This window comes from Bombus vosnesenskii, unplaced genomic scaffold (genome assembly GCF_011952255.1).
Source record: "Bombus vosnesenskii isolate JDL3184/JDL3185 unplaced genomic scaffold, Bvos_JDL3184-5_v1.1 scf7180000013265, whole genome shotgun sequence".
In the NCBI taxonomy this organism is placed as follows: domain Eukaryota; kingdom Metazoa; phylum Arthropoda; class Insecta; order Hymenoptera; family Apidae; genus Bombus; species Bombus vosnesenskii.
Genome location: NW_022882925.1, coordinates 1,822,061 through 1,835,529, shown reverse-complemented (window position 1 = coordinate 1,835,529; position 13,469 = coordinate 1,822,061). Strand labels below are relative to the sequence as shown.

The window sequence follows — 13,469 nt, the reverse complement described above, 5'->3', positions numbered from 1 at the left end:
TCCATTGATCGATCGTAATTTCTTATCGCTCACTTTTCCTTCGTAAGTTCCGAAAACTCGCTGATATTTCTCAACTTCGAAAGCATTCGTTCTCTAAAAACACTCTTTTATTCTTGAGAATTACGAGCTCCTTAGAAACGCGTATTAATTAATTTAGTAAAGCGGAATGTCGAAGAAATCCACGATGGAGCAATTTTACAGTATACGTAATTCCATAATTTTGCTAGGGATTGACTAATTAAAAAATAACCAAGTTTCAAAAATTCAATATCGGAGGAATTGTAAAGCGAGATAATTTCGCTGGAGATGGACTCGTTAAAAAATAGCAAAATGGAGTTTGAAAAATCCTACCTAGGAATTTACACTATGACAATTTCAAATATTCGGTTTGACTTAATAAAAAAAAACAACAGCGTACGACATTTCAAAAATTACGAAATATAATGAACAAATTTTACAGTCGGATAGTTTCACTTAAAGTCGACTCGCTCAAATTGTTGTAAACGTTTCTACGAATTAATAAAAGTTCATCGATGTCCGGTGAACATTCGGCGCACACCACCGACGAAACTTATCGTCTAAGTAAGAAACTAAACGTTTAAATGAAAAAAAAAGCACGTAAGGCAAACGCAGAATGTCTTGGACGTACGCAAAAGGGTGGAAGGTGGATACACAAGCGCGCGTTGAGTTTGTGTGGAGGTGCAGAGGGGTGGAAAAACCTACCCCAACGAGGTTGGAGGATGCGCTCGCGATGGGTGGGCAAAAGGGAGAAATAAGAAAAGCCGGAGCCACGGAGGAGACGACGTCGTCGACGACGACGACGGGGTATCTGGGTCGAGACTCGTCGACGCCGACGTGCTGGCGCCAGGCGTCCTTTCCCCCGGCTTTTTTTCGGCAACGAAGCGCTGAGAAAAACGTCGGCAGAGGGAAAAGTACTGCCGCGAGATGCTCGTTGTTTCGCGGTTTTCTACCTTTTTCCATCGCCAACGCATTTCACCCCCGCGTAAGAGGGTTGGAAAGATGATAAGTCAAATTGTTGTTCGATGGAGACCGCGATTCGACGAATGGATTCCACGTTGTTGGCTCCCGAGCAAACTCCACCTGATTTCCAATGGTTTCGTTCCTTTTATCGTTCTCGACACTTTGCGGCAAAATATTTCTACGAATAAATTAGCCTTACGTACTTTGAGAAACGTCTCGAGGATTTGTAATGGAAGACGTCGCGTCTTCGTAGTTAACGGGTGAGATAGTTAATACGCAGATGAAATTGATTCTTCGTATTTTTATTACCCTCGCGCATTTTGCAAAATTTTCCAAAGAATAGGCAAAATCGTGCGATCGCGTGCAAGTTAAGGGACGAGGCAGTTGATATTTGGATGAAACGAGGGTTTCAGATCAATTGCTCCGAGCAATAATTCTACGTGCTAAGACGCAATTCGTATCTACGAATGGTACGTCTCGTGAGTAAATACTTGAGCAGATAAACGATAAGAGAGTCTCTAGTTCATGGTGCTCATAGTTAACTTGAGTACAGACGATATGTAATATACAGAACATATGTATGTAACGTATATCATGAACACAAATATAACGATTAAAAACGATTAAAAGATTCACTGAAACAAATAAAAGAACTTTGAACAGCGATTCACCGCTTTCCACTGACTCTTCCATTAAGAAAAAGACGACATCGAATCGTTACCTAAAAGAAGAGGATAGCTCTCGAGGGAAGTTTGAAAAGAATCTCCGTACCCGGACGACTTTACTTCCCCTTACGCTTGCTGTACTTGAAAAGTCTCGTCGTTCTAAACAGTTGAGCAGAGCACAGATTTAATTTCTTTAGAGGAGGATGAGGGCGCACGTTGGAGGATGTAGAATCGCGGCCATAAAACCAACGTGGAAGGCTGTTGGCTTGGCCTTTGCACGAAAGTTAGAAGTTAGTTACACGGGGGTGGCCACCCCTCATCTGCATATCCGCGTCCTGCCGCCTCCGTGGAAGCTGGACCACCCCTGCCACCCCGTCGTCTCCCTTTCCAACCCCTCCGAGCTGTAACCAACGTGCCGCCGCCACAAGCTGCTCAACAAGTGGTTCTTCAGTTTAGCGGCCGACTTAGCGCTTCTTTAATTTTCACCTTGCACCCCGACATCGTCATACACCCCGCCATCCCTTTCCGTTAACCTTGGATTTTGCGTCTTATCAGCAGACTGCTCGCTGCTCTTGAGAATCTACGTGGCTTCTTGCCAGCGATCAGACCAAGATTATCGTTATACCTCGTGTTCCTCACCTTCTTTGTGGCTGTTGAAACATTTTTCGCTCGATCCTCGAGCATTTGATGGAGAACCAGAACGTACAAGGATAATTAAGTTGCTTTAGATTTGCTTCGAGTTTGATGGTGTTGTGCCTGCGTTTGAAAACGTTTGGCTAATTCATTCAGATCTTTCTCACCTGGTTGGTACTATCTTTTCTTTCTGCTTTTTAGCATTCTAATCGTCGAAGGAAATTCAAAGCAACTTCCTTTTATATTCTCTCCCACGCTATTTCTTCTTTTATTCGAGTTTCACGGTTTGACGAGGTTCAGAGGTTTATTTATGGTGCAATGATAAACTAGTTGTTATGTTAGCCAGATATTATTTTACTGTTTAGAATTTTTATTATAAACCACTTTATACATATTGACATTGAACAGAACCAGAAAACAGATTTCTCTTCTTATTTCCCAGTTTCTCTTACAAAGAACCATCCTCCGAGTTTCGGTCAGTCGCCGTTCTCATGATCGAGATCCCGTGACATTCTCGAGAAGTGTCTAATGTTCGCTCAACAAGGAAATAAGTGTCAGATTAAATTTACAAATTCCTACCTAACACCGCTAATCTGAAAGTTCGCTTGGGAAACGCGCGATCATCTCCACACACAGGAAACACCGACTTCTCGTGCAACAACGGTAAACCTACTACCCTCGGCCGCGACGAGGGAACAAGTTCTCGTGTTCTCCGGTTCTCGATACGGGTAATCGTAAACCAAGCTCCGAGGAAGCATTCCGAGAAACTCCTCTTCCGCTCCACCCAGAAAAACCAAAACACAAATAATCACTGTCGGCGGCGAAAGGGGTGAGATAAGAAAAGAAGGGAGAAATAAAGAATAGAAGAGAAAGAAATGAAAAAAAACGGCCGCGTAACCCACAGACGGATGAAAAGGCGCACAGGTCGTGGCTCCCATCATCCTGCTACTTAGGCGAGAGCCGAAAAGACAGAAAGAAAGGGGTGGAATCCGGGAGTGTGAAGGTATTCTGCATGTGAATGGCACAATGGTAATTTGGGGATGCACCGTTAGAGGATATTAGAGGTAGCAGGCGACTACTGTCTCGCCCTGTTTCCCCAGCCCCGATTCCCGTTGCACTTTTATGCAACCACGTGAAACAGCATCTCCGGAACGTCGCCGGAGTCACGTCCTTCCTGGCCACTTCTTTTCCACGCGTGTACGTGTCCTTCGCGTCCACGTGTCCCTTTGTGTACGTATGTATACTCGCGCGTATATGTGAATTCTCGTGTGGTTTCTCGCGCGTGTATGTCTCTGTGTGGATTCGAAGCAACCTCAAAAGCTGATACCACTCGAGAGGAACTACGGTATTACCTGCCCATGTGACCCATCTGTTATTTGCGAGACTCGTTCCCCTTGCGGAAGAATGGGCCGTGGGTTAGCGTACGGTACATATATTATAGCTTGGCCAGCCTCGTCCGAATGCTTCGTACCGATTGACAATAATATAACAAGTGGAGGATTTCGCGGTGGATACGATGGCCATTGATCGCCGAGGGTTGTTAAGCGAAAGAGAGGATCCTTGTTCGTGGAGAGAAAGTGGATAAGGAGGGTGGCTCGTGATACCGAAGTTGGCGAAGAATCTTGATGCTCGCGTAGCTTGAGACTTTGGCCACATTATCATTTGATCGGTACGTGGGTGCGATTGATGTTTAATCGTTGAAAAATGGAACGATCGATATTAATCGAGTTGATCAGGCTTCTTACTGTGTGGTTAAATTGATACAGTTAACGTGGATTCTGCATTGTAGTACATCGATGGTCTACAGATCGTAAATTATACGTTTCTCTCGTACAGTCGAAATTGATCAAACGATGGATAATTTGTAAATTTTATGCGAAAATTGTTTATCTTGTGGTGCGTAAAATTGCTCCGATCTTGTTATTTCAATTAAACGGTATATAATATATATATATATATAGGATATATTCTGTGTCAAAGAAATTAGTGAAAGATATTCTCCCGTCGAAATTGGTAAAATAGAAGGTATAAGGAAACGTCAAATTGGATGTTGAAAAGATCGTCACGGGGATGTTCGACCCACTCAACTCCAAGGTACCAGGAGAATTTTCAATTCGCTGGAAAAGAGCCGCAGAACGGAAACGCATCCGTTCCGGGTTCGTCTCGCAACGATGCCATTTATCACTTAAATCGCGTTCGAAGAGAAACGATGATTTCCGTCTCGCTAGGCGTATTACTTTTACATTCGGGACGAGCACGGGGTCCCAGGCTCCATTATCGGAGGCCATCGCTTAAACTGCGTCTCGTTACCGCCTCCGATAAACCATCCCCGGGCAAACAAACAAACAAACAAACAATCGTCTCGAACCGCGAGCAAAGAACCAGCCGGGTTCGATCACCGTCGCGAAAACTAGAACGAACTGTTCTGGAACGAGTTGTTTCCTCTGCTCGCCAGAGAATAAACTCTTCTTCCGTATATTTCGGAACATCTCGTTTCTTACCTTCTTCGAACACCACTAATACTTGATCAATTTGAAGTTAATAAGTCAGCTAGACGAGTATATAAAACCATTGGCAGAGAACGACGTTAGAATTCAGTTTCCAGGAAATCGAATGCGACAGAATGATTTAAGTATATAATAGAAGAAGCGAACGACTCCGGCAGGATATTCGGAAACGGTTACGCTGAATAGAGGAATGTCCTTTTTCGAATTTCTGTCGGGAAGCGAGTCGTAAAGCGTAATTGAAAGGAGACGGGAATTAAAGGAGCGACGGATCAAAGGGATGAGAGCGGCGGCAATCGAATTCCATCGTGACACAGATACTTTATTAGAGCGAAACAAAAGAATCGGACTGAAGCGCGCGCGTCGTCTGCCTGCATCGCTTCGGAGGGTTAATTTATGTACGGAATGTAGCGGTCTTTCGAACTGGTGGCCATGTTGGTTTCGACGTGCCCGTCAAGGTATTCCCCCCGTCGCATCACGCGAGAGCCCCTTTCTCGATCTTCCACCCCCAAGCCCCACTTTTCTTGCCTCCGCGCCGCGCCGCGAAGGAACACACGTGAGAAGCTATCGCACACACGAACGCGAGATACGATGTGTGTTGCTGCGAGCCGGTCGCCAGGGCGCATGCTGCACTGCGCACAACCCCTACTCGGCATCCCCCATCCCACCTACTACAGCCAGAACTACCCTCCAGTTTCTGCACCCCGCTGCAACCCCTTTGGCTGTTCGTGCAGCCCGCCATGCAACCCCCCTAGGAGGCGACTCTTATTATTTCCATTTTTCCAATTCGGTCTGGGGGGCGGGAAACGTGCAACACCCTCCCCTCTGTTCTCTCTACACCCCGCCAGCCCAGTTTTCTACCACCCACGAGGGTTTCTCGCTTGCTCTGGCCGTTTCTCTTTTCCACCCTTACATCTTCTCTCTCTTTCTGTCTCTTTCTCTCTCTCTCTCTCTCTCTCCCCAGGTGGCCAGCCAAAGGAAAAATATCTATATTTATCTGTTTCTTCGCGGGATATATGCCTGCCCCTGCGCCCCTCGCGGCCCCTCGCCTCGCCTCGCGCTATTCGGTCGGTTTCTTTTTCTTTCTTTTCCACTCCACCTCCACCTTGGAGTTTCTCGGTCTCTCCCACCCCTTTCTCGGTCTCTCGTTACCTTTCCGTCTCTCCGCCGTATTCGTGCTCCCTCTCGCTCCCGCGCTTTCTTTCTTTCTTTCGGCCTTCTCCTTACCTCCACCCAACCACCCTCCTTCCTACGGCGCGCGTTGTGGCGGGAGAGACAGATACCGTCGGTGTGAGCGAGCCCGATAGACAACGGAAAGGAGAACGGAGGCGAGTGGTTGGAAAGAGAGAGGAGAAAAAGGAAGCAAAAGACGGAGGGTACCACGACGACGACGACGACGTCGACGACGACGCCGGCGGCCGCGGCGAAGCGTGCGCGCCTTTCCTTGGCCGGCGGCGCGACAAGGAAACCCGAAGGAATGGAAAAGGACGGGGCGAGCGGTAGAAAGCGGAGCAACAGAGAAAAAGCGGCGGAGAGAGAAGGAACGGCGAGCTTCCGCTTCCTTATGCTCCGCCGCGGACTGCATCAACCAGTCGCACGGTCGCGCTCACATAAGAAACTGGGATTCGAGAGGCAACCCCCTACTCGCGAGCCGCGGCGCGGTTTCCGTGAGCGGAAGAGATTCGGTACCCGGGGAATGTCCGTGCTCGCGTGACGCAATCGCGACTACACCGAGCGCGAAAATTTCGTTTCGACGTGACATCGTCGTCAGCCACCTTGGGACTTCGGGAAGGCCAGTTAATTGACTCGACGACGCTCGATTCGCGACTAAGCAGCCGCGTACCCCCACCATTGCCTGATCACCGGCCACGAGTGCGTCCGATCGAGTACGAAAACGCTCGAGCCGGCCATCCGGCCCGTCGGATCGGGTCCCGTCGCCTTCGTCCGGCCGTTCCCGTCGGTTTTTGGGCCCACGCTCGACGAATCGCGTGTCTCGAACCCCCCACTGCTCCACTGGACATGAAGAAGGGAGGCCATCGGGCCTCCTGGACGACTCTTGCAGCCGTCAACGAACCAGAAAACATGCCCCGCGCTGAGAAACCAACGATCTCCATGGATGCCTAAGGATGTTCCTCGACGCAACCAGAAGCGGAGGATGTACCTCTATCCGTTTCCTCTTCCTCTTCTCTCTCTACTTCTTCTCCTTCTCACCGCGCTACCTCTTCTTCTACCTGGTGACGGACGAGCCCGACCAGGCGGAGGAGGATCTCCATGGGAAGAAGCGTCGAGGGTGAAATCGTCTTAATGACGGGGTGCGGGCTGCTCGATGACGCTGTTGCACACCGACGTGGAGGGAAACAGAGGGAAGAAAGGCAGAGGAAGAGAGAAGAACGAGAGAAGAAGAGCGTGTGAGAATACGAGAGGGCCAGAGGGGCAGAAACGATCAACCAAAGTTCCTATTTTTCACGTGTTTTATGCGAATATCGCTTAACAAAGTAGGACGTAAGAAGAGAAGAAGAAGAAGAAGAAGAAGAAGAAAAAGAAGAAGACAGATTAACGCGTTTCTCTCTCGGATTGTCCGTATCCGGGATTCGCCTGATTAAAGTGGGGAGAAGCGCGGAGGGTGAAACGCGGGACACGCGCGAACACGCACGCCGGAAACCTCGTGTCCGCGGCACCAGGGACACCCTCCCGCGCTAATTAGCCAGCCAATTAGAAAGACCGCGGCCATGCGTAATGAGCTGCGCGCGCAAAAGTTCCTAAACGCCACGATACAATGTTTTTTCATGCGGATGCCTCGTTTCGCCGGCCTGCTTGCGTTACAGGCGACCACTGATAATATTGATAAGACGTAATATACGCTAAGCCGTAGAGAATAAAGTAGTAAGACAAAGGAAAAAGAACAAAAAAAAAAAAAAAAACAATTTAGCGAAAGTTAACGCGACAAGCAAGAAGAGCTGCGGGATATCGGGACCGAGTTTACGTCTTCGTGGTGAAAAATCGACGAAGTCGCTGGTTTATTAACGACGATGCTGTTTACGAAGAGTATGAATCGAGCGGAATGTGAATTTTCAGAAAGGACGGTCGTCCTGGGAGAAGGGAAATCGTGTCTCGCAGCGTCCAGATTCGCCAGGCAATAAGAAAACACGTACGAATTTAAAGAAAAAAAAAAGAGAAAAAAACAGAAAAACAGGATATCTGGGTGGCTGTGCCGAAACGGACAGAGCGTAATTTAATTCGCGAAGTTCCAGCGAATCGATCGAGTCCCGATCGCCCATCGAAGCAGCCGTTTTCTCCAAATTTCTTCCCTTCCTTCCCCTCTTTTCTTTTTTTTTAAACCAAAGAAAACGTCGTTTTGAACGTAACCGAGCTGCCACGTGGCCGCTCCCCTTGAAGCAATCCTCGAACCGCGACGGTGGTGTCCTGTCGACGGTGTTTTTAACCTCTCTAAGCGAAACGGTTCTCGCGCTACGATTAATAAATATATACCTAGGAAATTAAGCGAAGAAGAGCAAATCTATATATATATATATATATATATATATATACATCTATATTATATATACACACTTGGAAAAGCGTATTTAATTATATATTCCTATACACATGCAAGGAGCACATGTACAGGTATTTTAATAAGCTCGCGTATAACTAGCCTCGGTATAAGTGTTCCGATAAAAAAGTACTAGCGAGGGAAGCACAAAAGGTAAAGCTCGACGCTTAGAAGGAAAAAGAAAAAAAAAAATTTCGCCGGATTTGTTCCCTCGCCTTCCGGTTTCCGGCCAAAGAACAACGCAAATTTTTGCAACAACAAGATTGGTATTTTTTATGAAACGCGACACAGCAACTACGGTGGAACGATATAGTAGAGTACGAGGTTAAAGGAGTATAATAAAATGTCGACGATGAGTGTCGTGTCGAATTCGTCGGTCGAGGTCGACTCGGATTCCTCGAACGACGTATCCAGCAAAGACGATGGACCCGCCGAGCAAAAGTTCATCCTGCGTAACGAGCTGTACAACAGCCTGCTGGCAAGCGCCCTCGGCAAGACGGTGCTCAACAGGCACCTGAACTTCAAGGAGCAGGGGATTAATTTTAATCTGGCCAATTTAAAGGATAACCTGAACGCGCTTGGCGCCCTTAAGGAGCTGAAGGATCTCAAGGGTTTGACCGTGAGCAGCGTGCCGGCTTTCCCAAGAAACCTTGCTCTGCATAGGGAGGACCACGACGAGGTCAGACTATGTTCCCCACCATTCATCCCCTTTATCTATTTTCTACTCGTTTTTCGTTCGTTCCTCGTCATCGATGGATTTTTCCTTCGTTTCTCGTCGTCGATGGATTTTTTTTTTTTTTTTTCGTTGAATCGTAATCGACTGATAAATGGGGAATGACGTATTGCCATGGAAAGTGAAGAAAGTAGTGCTGTTGGAATTCTGGCTTGCATAAGGAATGCTGACCGCATTGATTTGTAGTGTAATAGGGCCGCAATCTTAAAGCCAGGTGTATAATTTTTTTTATCGTTTACTACTCGAAGATCTGTACTTTCAGTTCTGTAATCGAATACTCGGTGGAAATTCGGATTGGCGGGAGATAGAGAACTATAAGATTGAAGGGTACTGAGAAAAATGCTTGCTGTAAAAAATATTATTCGTCGTTTTCCATTCCTACAACGAGTGACACGAAAGATGTATAGATAATTTTCATTTGCATTTTTATTTCCAAATAATTTCACGTACGATGAACATGTACATATTCAGTGTCAGAAACTGTGTGTATAGAATTTTATAATTCGATAGGCGAATAAAATTGTTTTAGAGGATTGAAAACTTTTAGCATCAAATGTTTTCAGTGTTCTGCTGATTGTAAATTATAATTATCGGAAATACCATCGTGACACTCTGTTCGGTTCGTAACACACGATAGCACTCCGTAGAAAGTAGAAAAGTTTCGCAGTAAACAGCCGCCTCTCTCTCGAGCCATTCCGAACTTACGGCATCAAGATCAATAATCCCCGAAAGATTCCACGTCTTCACTGACCTACCCTTTTTCTCGCGATTCGAGCAACCCCTAAGAGTAGAAGAAAACAAATTCACAAATTCTTCCGCGAGGAAAGAAAAGACCCAAGTACAAAGTACCCACCGAGCAAACAAATCAATTGCCAGCGAAGAAACTAAGAGATTTTCAAACGAATTCGCCTTTAAAAAACAAAGAAAAATAAAAAAAAAGGGGGAGGAAAAATACGTCGACGCAACCTCGAAGAAATTATCCAGCGTGCTCCACTTTTGAGAAACAGACGAATTTGGGGGTGTACTTTACGAGGAATCGGCAGACGCTTGACGCATAAGTCTTTGGTCGGAAAGTTAGCGGATACTAGATACCAGTTTCCGTGTAATGGACGCGGAAAACAAAGCGGTTGTAGATGCAACTCGCAGAGATTTCGCAGTTCGAGAAAATCCTGTTTACTTGACAATTACTTTTTGTTCCTCCATCGAATTGAGACTTCGACTTCTCAACTAAGTACTTTGTCACTTTCTGTTCACATTCTCTTTTTACCTTCTCTCCTTGGTTTCACCATTCTTTCTTCTTTGTGTTTCCTAAAAGCCTCGATTAAATCGCTATTTTGAATCTCGTGATATTCTTATTAGTAAAACAGTATTGGTAATTTTATTGGCGTAAGTACGGCTGCAAAACTACTCTGCCTTAGACTTAGAATGACCCGGACAGTACATTCCTAGTTAATTTATTTAATTCGTAGTTAATTAGAAAATGGCGATATATTTTTACGTACATTTTTCTTCTCGAGAAAAATGAAAGACGAGTTCATTTTTATTTATTCGTCCATGGCCGAATATCGAAATCCGCGTTCAGAATGTTAACTTTACCATCTGTCTTGGCTCTGTTAAATCCTTCTCGCCCACCAAATAAAGATTCCGTCGTTGCCCCTCCTCTGCGTTGTTTTAACTCGCGTAATCATTGGATTATATCACCGCAGACGTCTACAATTATATTCCCTGCGTATAAACAAGCTAAATACGGTGGAAATCGGCGGTGAGACAGCGGCTTTCTTAGCGGGTGGAAATTTTTCCGCGGCTTAATTCATTAACTTGTACGACCACAGCCCTCCGTGTCGGCTTCCTGTTGCTTCCTTTTGCTCCTGGCCGAGTTATCGTCGTGTGGCAACTTTTCTTGGCACGTTCGCGGTTTTGGCTCGGTTTGCTTCATTCCGCGACAACTCTTGACCCAAATCCATGACGCACTTTTCCCCCAGTTTGTTTTTTCCATCTCTTCCTTTCTTTTTTTTTTTTTCTTTTTTCTACTCGCCCGAACGACGCCGAAACGTCTCAGTGAAAAATTCACCCCAATTACGCTCTTGTTCCGCGAGCGTTCTTTCGATCTTTTAGTTGTTTTTATGGTCGATAAAAATTACATCTCCGCACAGAAGCTGTTAAAAATAATGCCAAGCGAATGCCGCAGCGAACCTCTGGCCGCAAATTTTTCGAGCAATCTTACGTCGTATGCGGGAAGAACATGAGATTTTGACGTAAAGCTGTTAATTAGATAATTACACCGCGAATATTGATGCGAATCTAAATCTTTACGACGTTTACGACCGAGCAAATGGAATCTACTTGAATAGAATTTTGCAGAAATATACGAAATGCCGAAAGTAAAATGTTGGCTGTAACGTGTGACGAATTAAACAGTTAGGTGAACTATCGTATCGCATTTGCGTAATTGCGATCCTCTTTCTGTAGAATCGAACAGTCGACGTTTCGTCGAATATGGGGAAGCAAGAAGAGAGAAGCACAGGGACACAGAGGAGCACAAGTCGGTTGGAGAACGTGTAATTAACTGCGAGGCAATAATGAAACGCATCATCCCCCTTGGTCGGAGAAATAACAACCCTTCTGGGGCCCCGTAGCGATTATTCTTTGAGAAACTAGCAATCCGCTCTGCGATTTCTAACGAGCTTTCTCACGATCCGTGTTAGACGATCAATTAACAAATCTGCCCTCGTTAATTACTAGCTCGGTCGTTCGACCGAGCGTCGAGGGTTGAATAAAGAATTTCGTTGAAAGGAAGTTCATTGATACGAGAATTCATTGAGATATTAATAAAAGACAGTCATTCTATTTTATCCTGCCTATGGTTTAATACCTTTTAACAATTTCGATGTTACGGAAACGCATACACCTAATTTTTAAACAAATTGACAGAATAATCGACTCGACGCAACGCGTGCGTCGATAGCAGCAACCGTGTGGAAATTCGATTGCATTTTAAACGTTGATATTTATCGAACTCTAACGCTTAGTTTCTACGACGTTAAGGTCAATACATAGAACGTAGCAGTATATCGCGAATACTATTTTCGCTTGTTTCCATTTCCGCAAGGATGAACGCCGCAGTTGCTGCGTTCGACGACGTATCGATTCGCCATCATCTGACATTTCTCCGTCCGCCTCATAGCCATGAATTTCTCATTGCGAACAGTCGATGGCTACGATCGTTGCGCAATTATGCACAGCCGAATTCCCGTGCACGATTTATTCTCGAACATCTACTCCTTCGATTCAACCGAGTCTCACCGCAATGAATGGATTTCTTCGTTCTTCGCAGCGTCAATTATCCGCTGTCATCCGCCCTTCTGCGAATTATCTTCATTCATGATTTACAGATTTATTTAATATTCCGCGGGGATAGATCGAGGGAGGAACATCTGACGATTTAATTTTTGCGAAGATAACAATAGAAATATCGTAGATTCTATTTCACAATTTATTCACCATCATTTTACAAAATTAACTTTATCCTACGTATTTTACTTCTTTCTCCTATTATCGCACAATTGCTATACGATCTGATGGTTCTTTGATCCGATCACGATCTCATAGAATAGCGATATTGTCGTCGATAGATATTTTTAAATGTGGAAATTTCACGTTTTCAAGTCGCATTACGTCATGGCCGACTTAGCCTTTCAAATTAATCAAGTCGTATACTCGCGTACTCAAATTAATTCGTATGGTCGTTGTTGAACCTAAATGTGTCAGGAAAGTAGGAGAGTTTGATCGTTTTAATTGATAAAGAACCTGAAATACGAGCGGAAATCCGTTACGTCTTAACGCTCATAGCGTTGAAGCGCTCTTTGTCCTCGATATCAGCAAGATCTTAATCTTTGATCGCAAATAAAATGTATATACGTACATCGTAAGAAGAAGTTTGTCAGGGTAGCAGGATCTCGGTTTAGCCCGTTCAGGTGTCCGGGCGTCACGCTCGCTGATTTATCGATCAATTTATTAATGGGTCAGCTCTTCTCGTGCGTTCGATCATGAATATCCGATGAAGCGGCTCGGACAGACGAGCGAGCCTCATAATTACTGTGATTAATGCTCGGGATCGGGATTAATTGCCTGGCCGGGCTCATTCTCGAAAATTGTTGGTTCGCGGAAAAATCGGCTAACCGGTCTGCGCATCTTTTTTTATCTCTTCCCTTACCAATCTTCCTTTCTTCCGCTAATTCTTTTCCTCTTAACGAGAGTCACGGCTACGATCGTCACGATCGATAGCACAGTCGAGTGATTTTTGTGCAAATTCATATTTTTCGGAATACGATTAGAATAGAAAATTGCTCCATCCAACTGTAATCACAGGTGTCATAGAAATCGCTATACTATGGACGTCT

The 13,469-nt window shown here is 45.3% G+C and overlaps 1 protein-coding gene across 6 annotated transcripts in view; it reads left to right on the top strand.

Moving 5' to 3' along the window:
• LOC117241912 (zinc finger protein rotund-like) overlaps positions 1–13,469 on the top strand; it is a 240,008-nt gene that overhangs the window by 64,565 nt on the left and 161,974 nt on the right. For 2 of the 6 annotated variants that reach the window (XM_033508196.1, XM_033508191.1), the window contains exon 1: positions 8,328–9,015. The exons of 2 other annotated variants lie outside the window; for them this stretch is intronic. In XM_033508196.1, coding sequence (XP_033364087.1) covers positions 8,680–9,015 — 336 coding nt within the window. In that variant the 5' untranslated portion in view covers positions 8,328–8,679. Of the gene's footprint in view, positions 1–8,327; positions 9,016–13,469 lie in introns of those variants that run through there. 2 more of the 6 variants (XM_033508214.1, XM_033508205.1) reach the window with 1 other exon arrangement.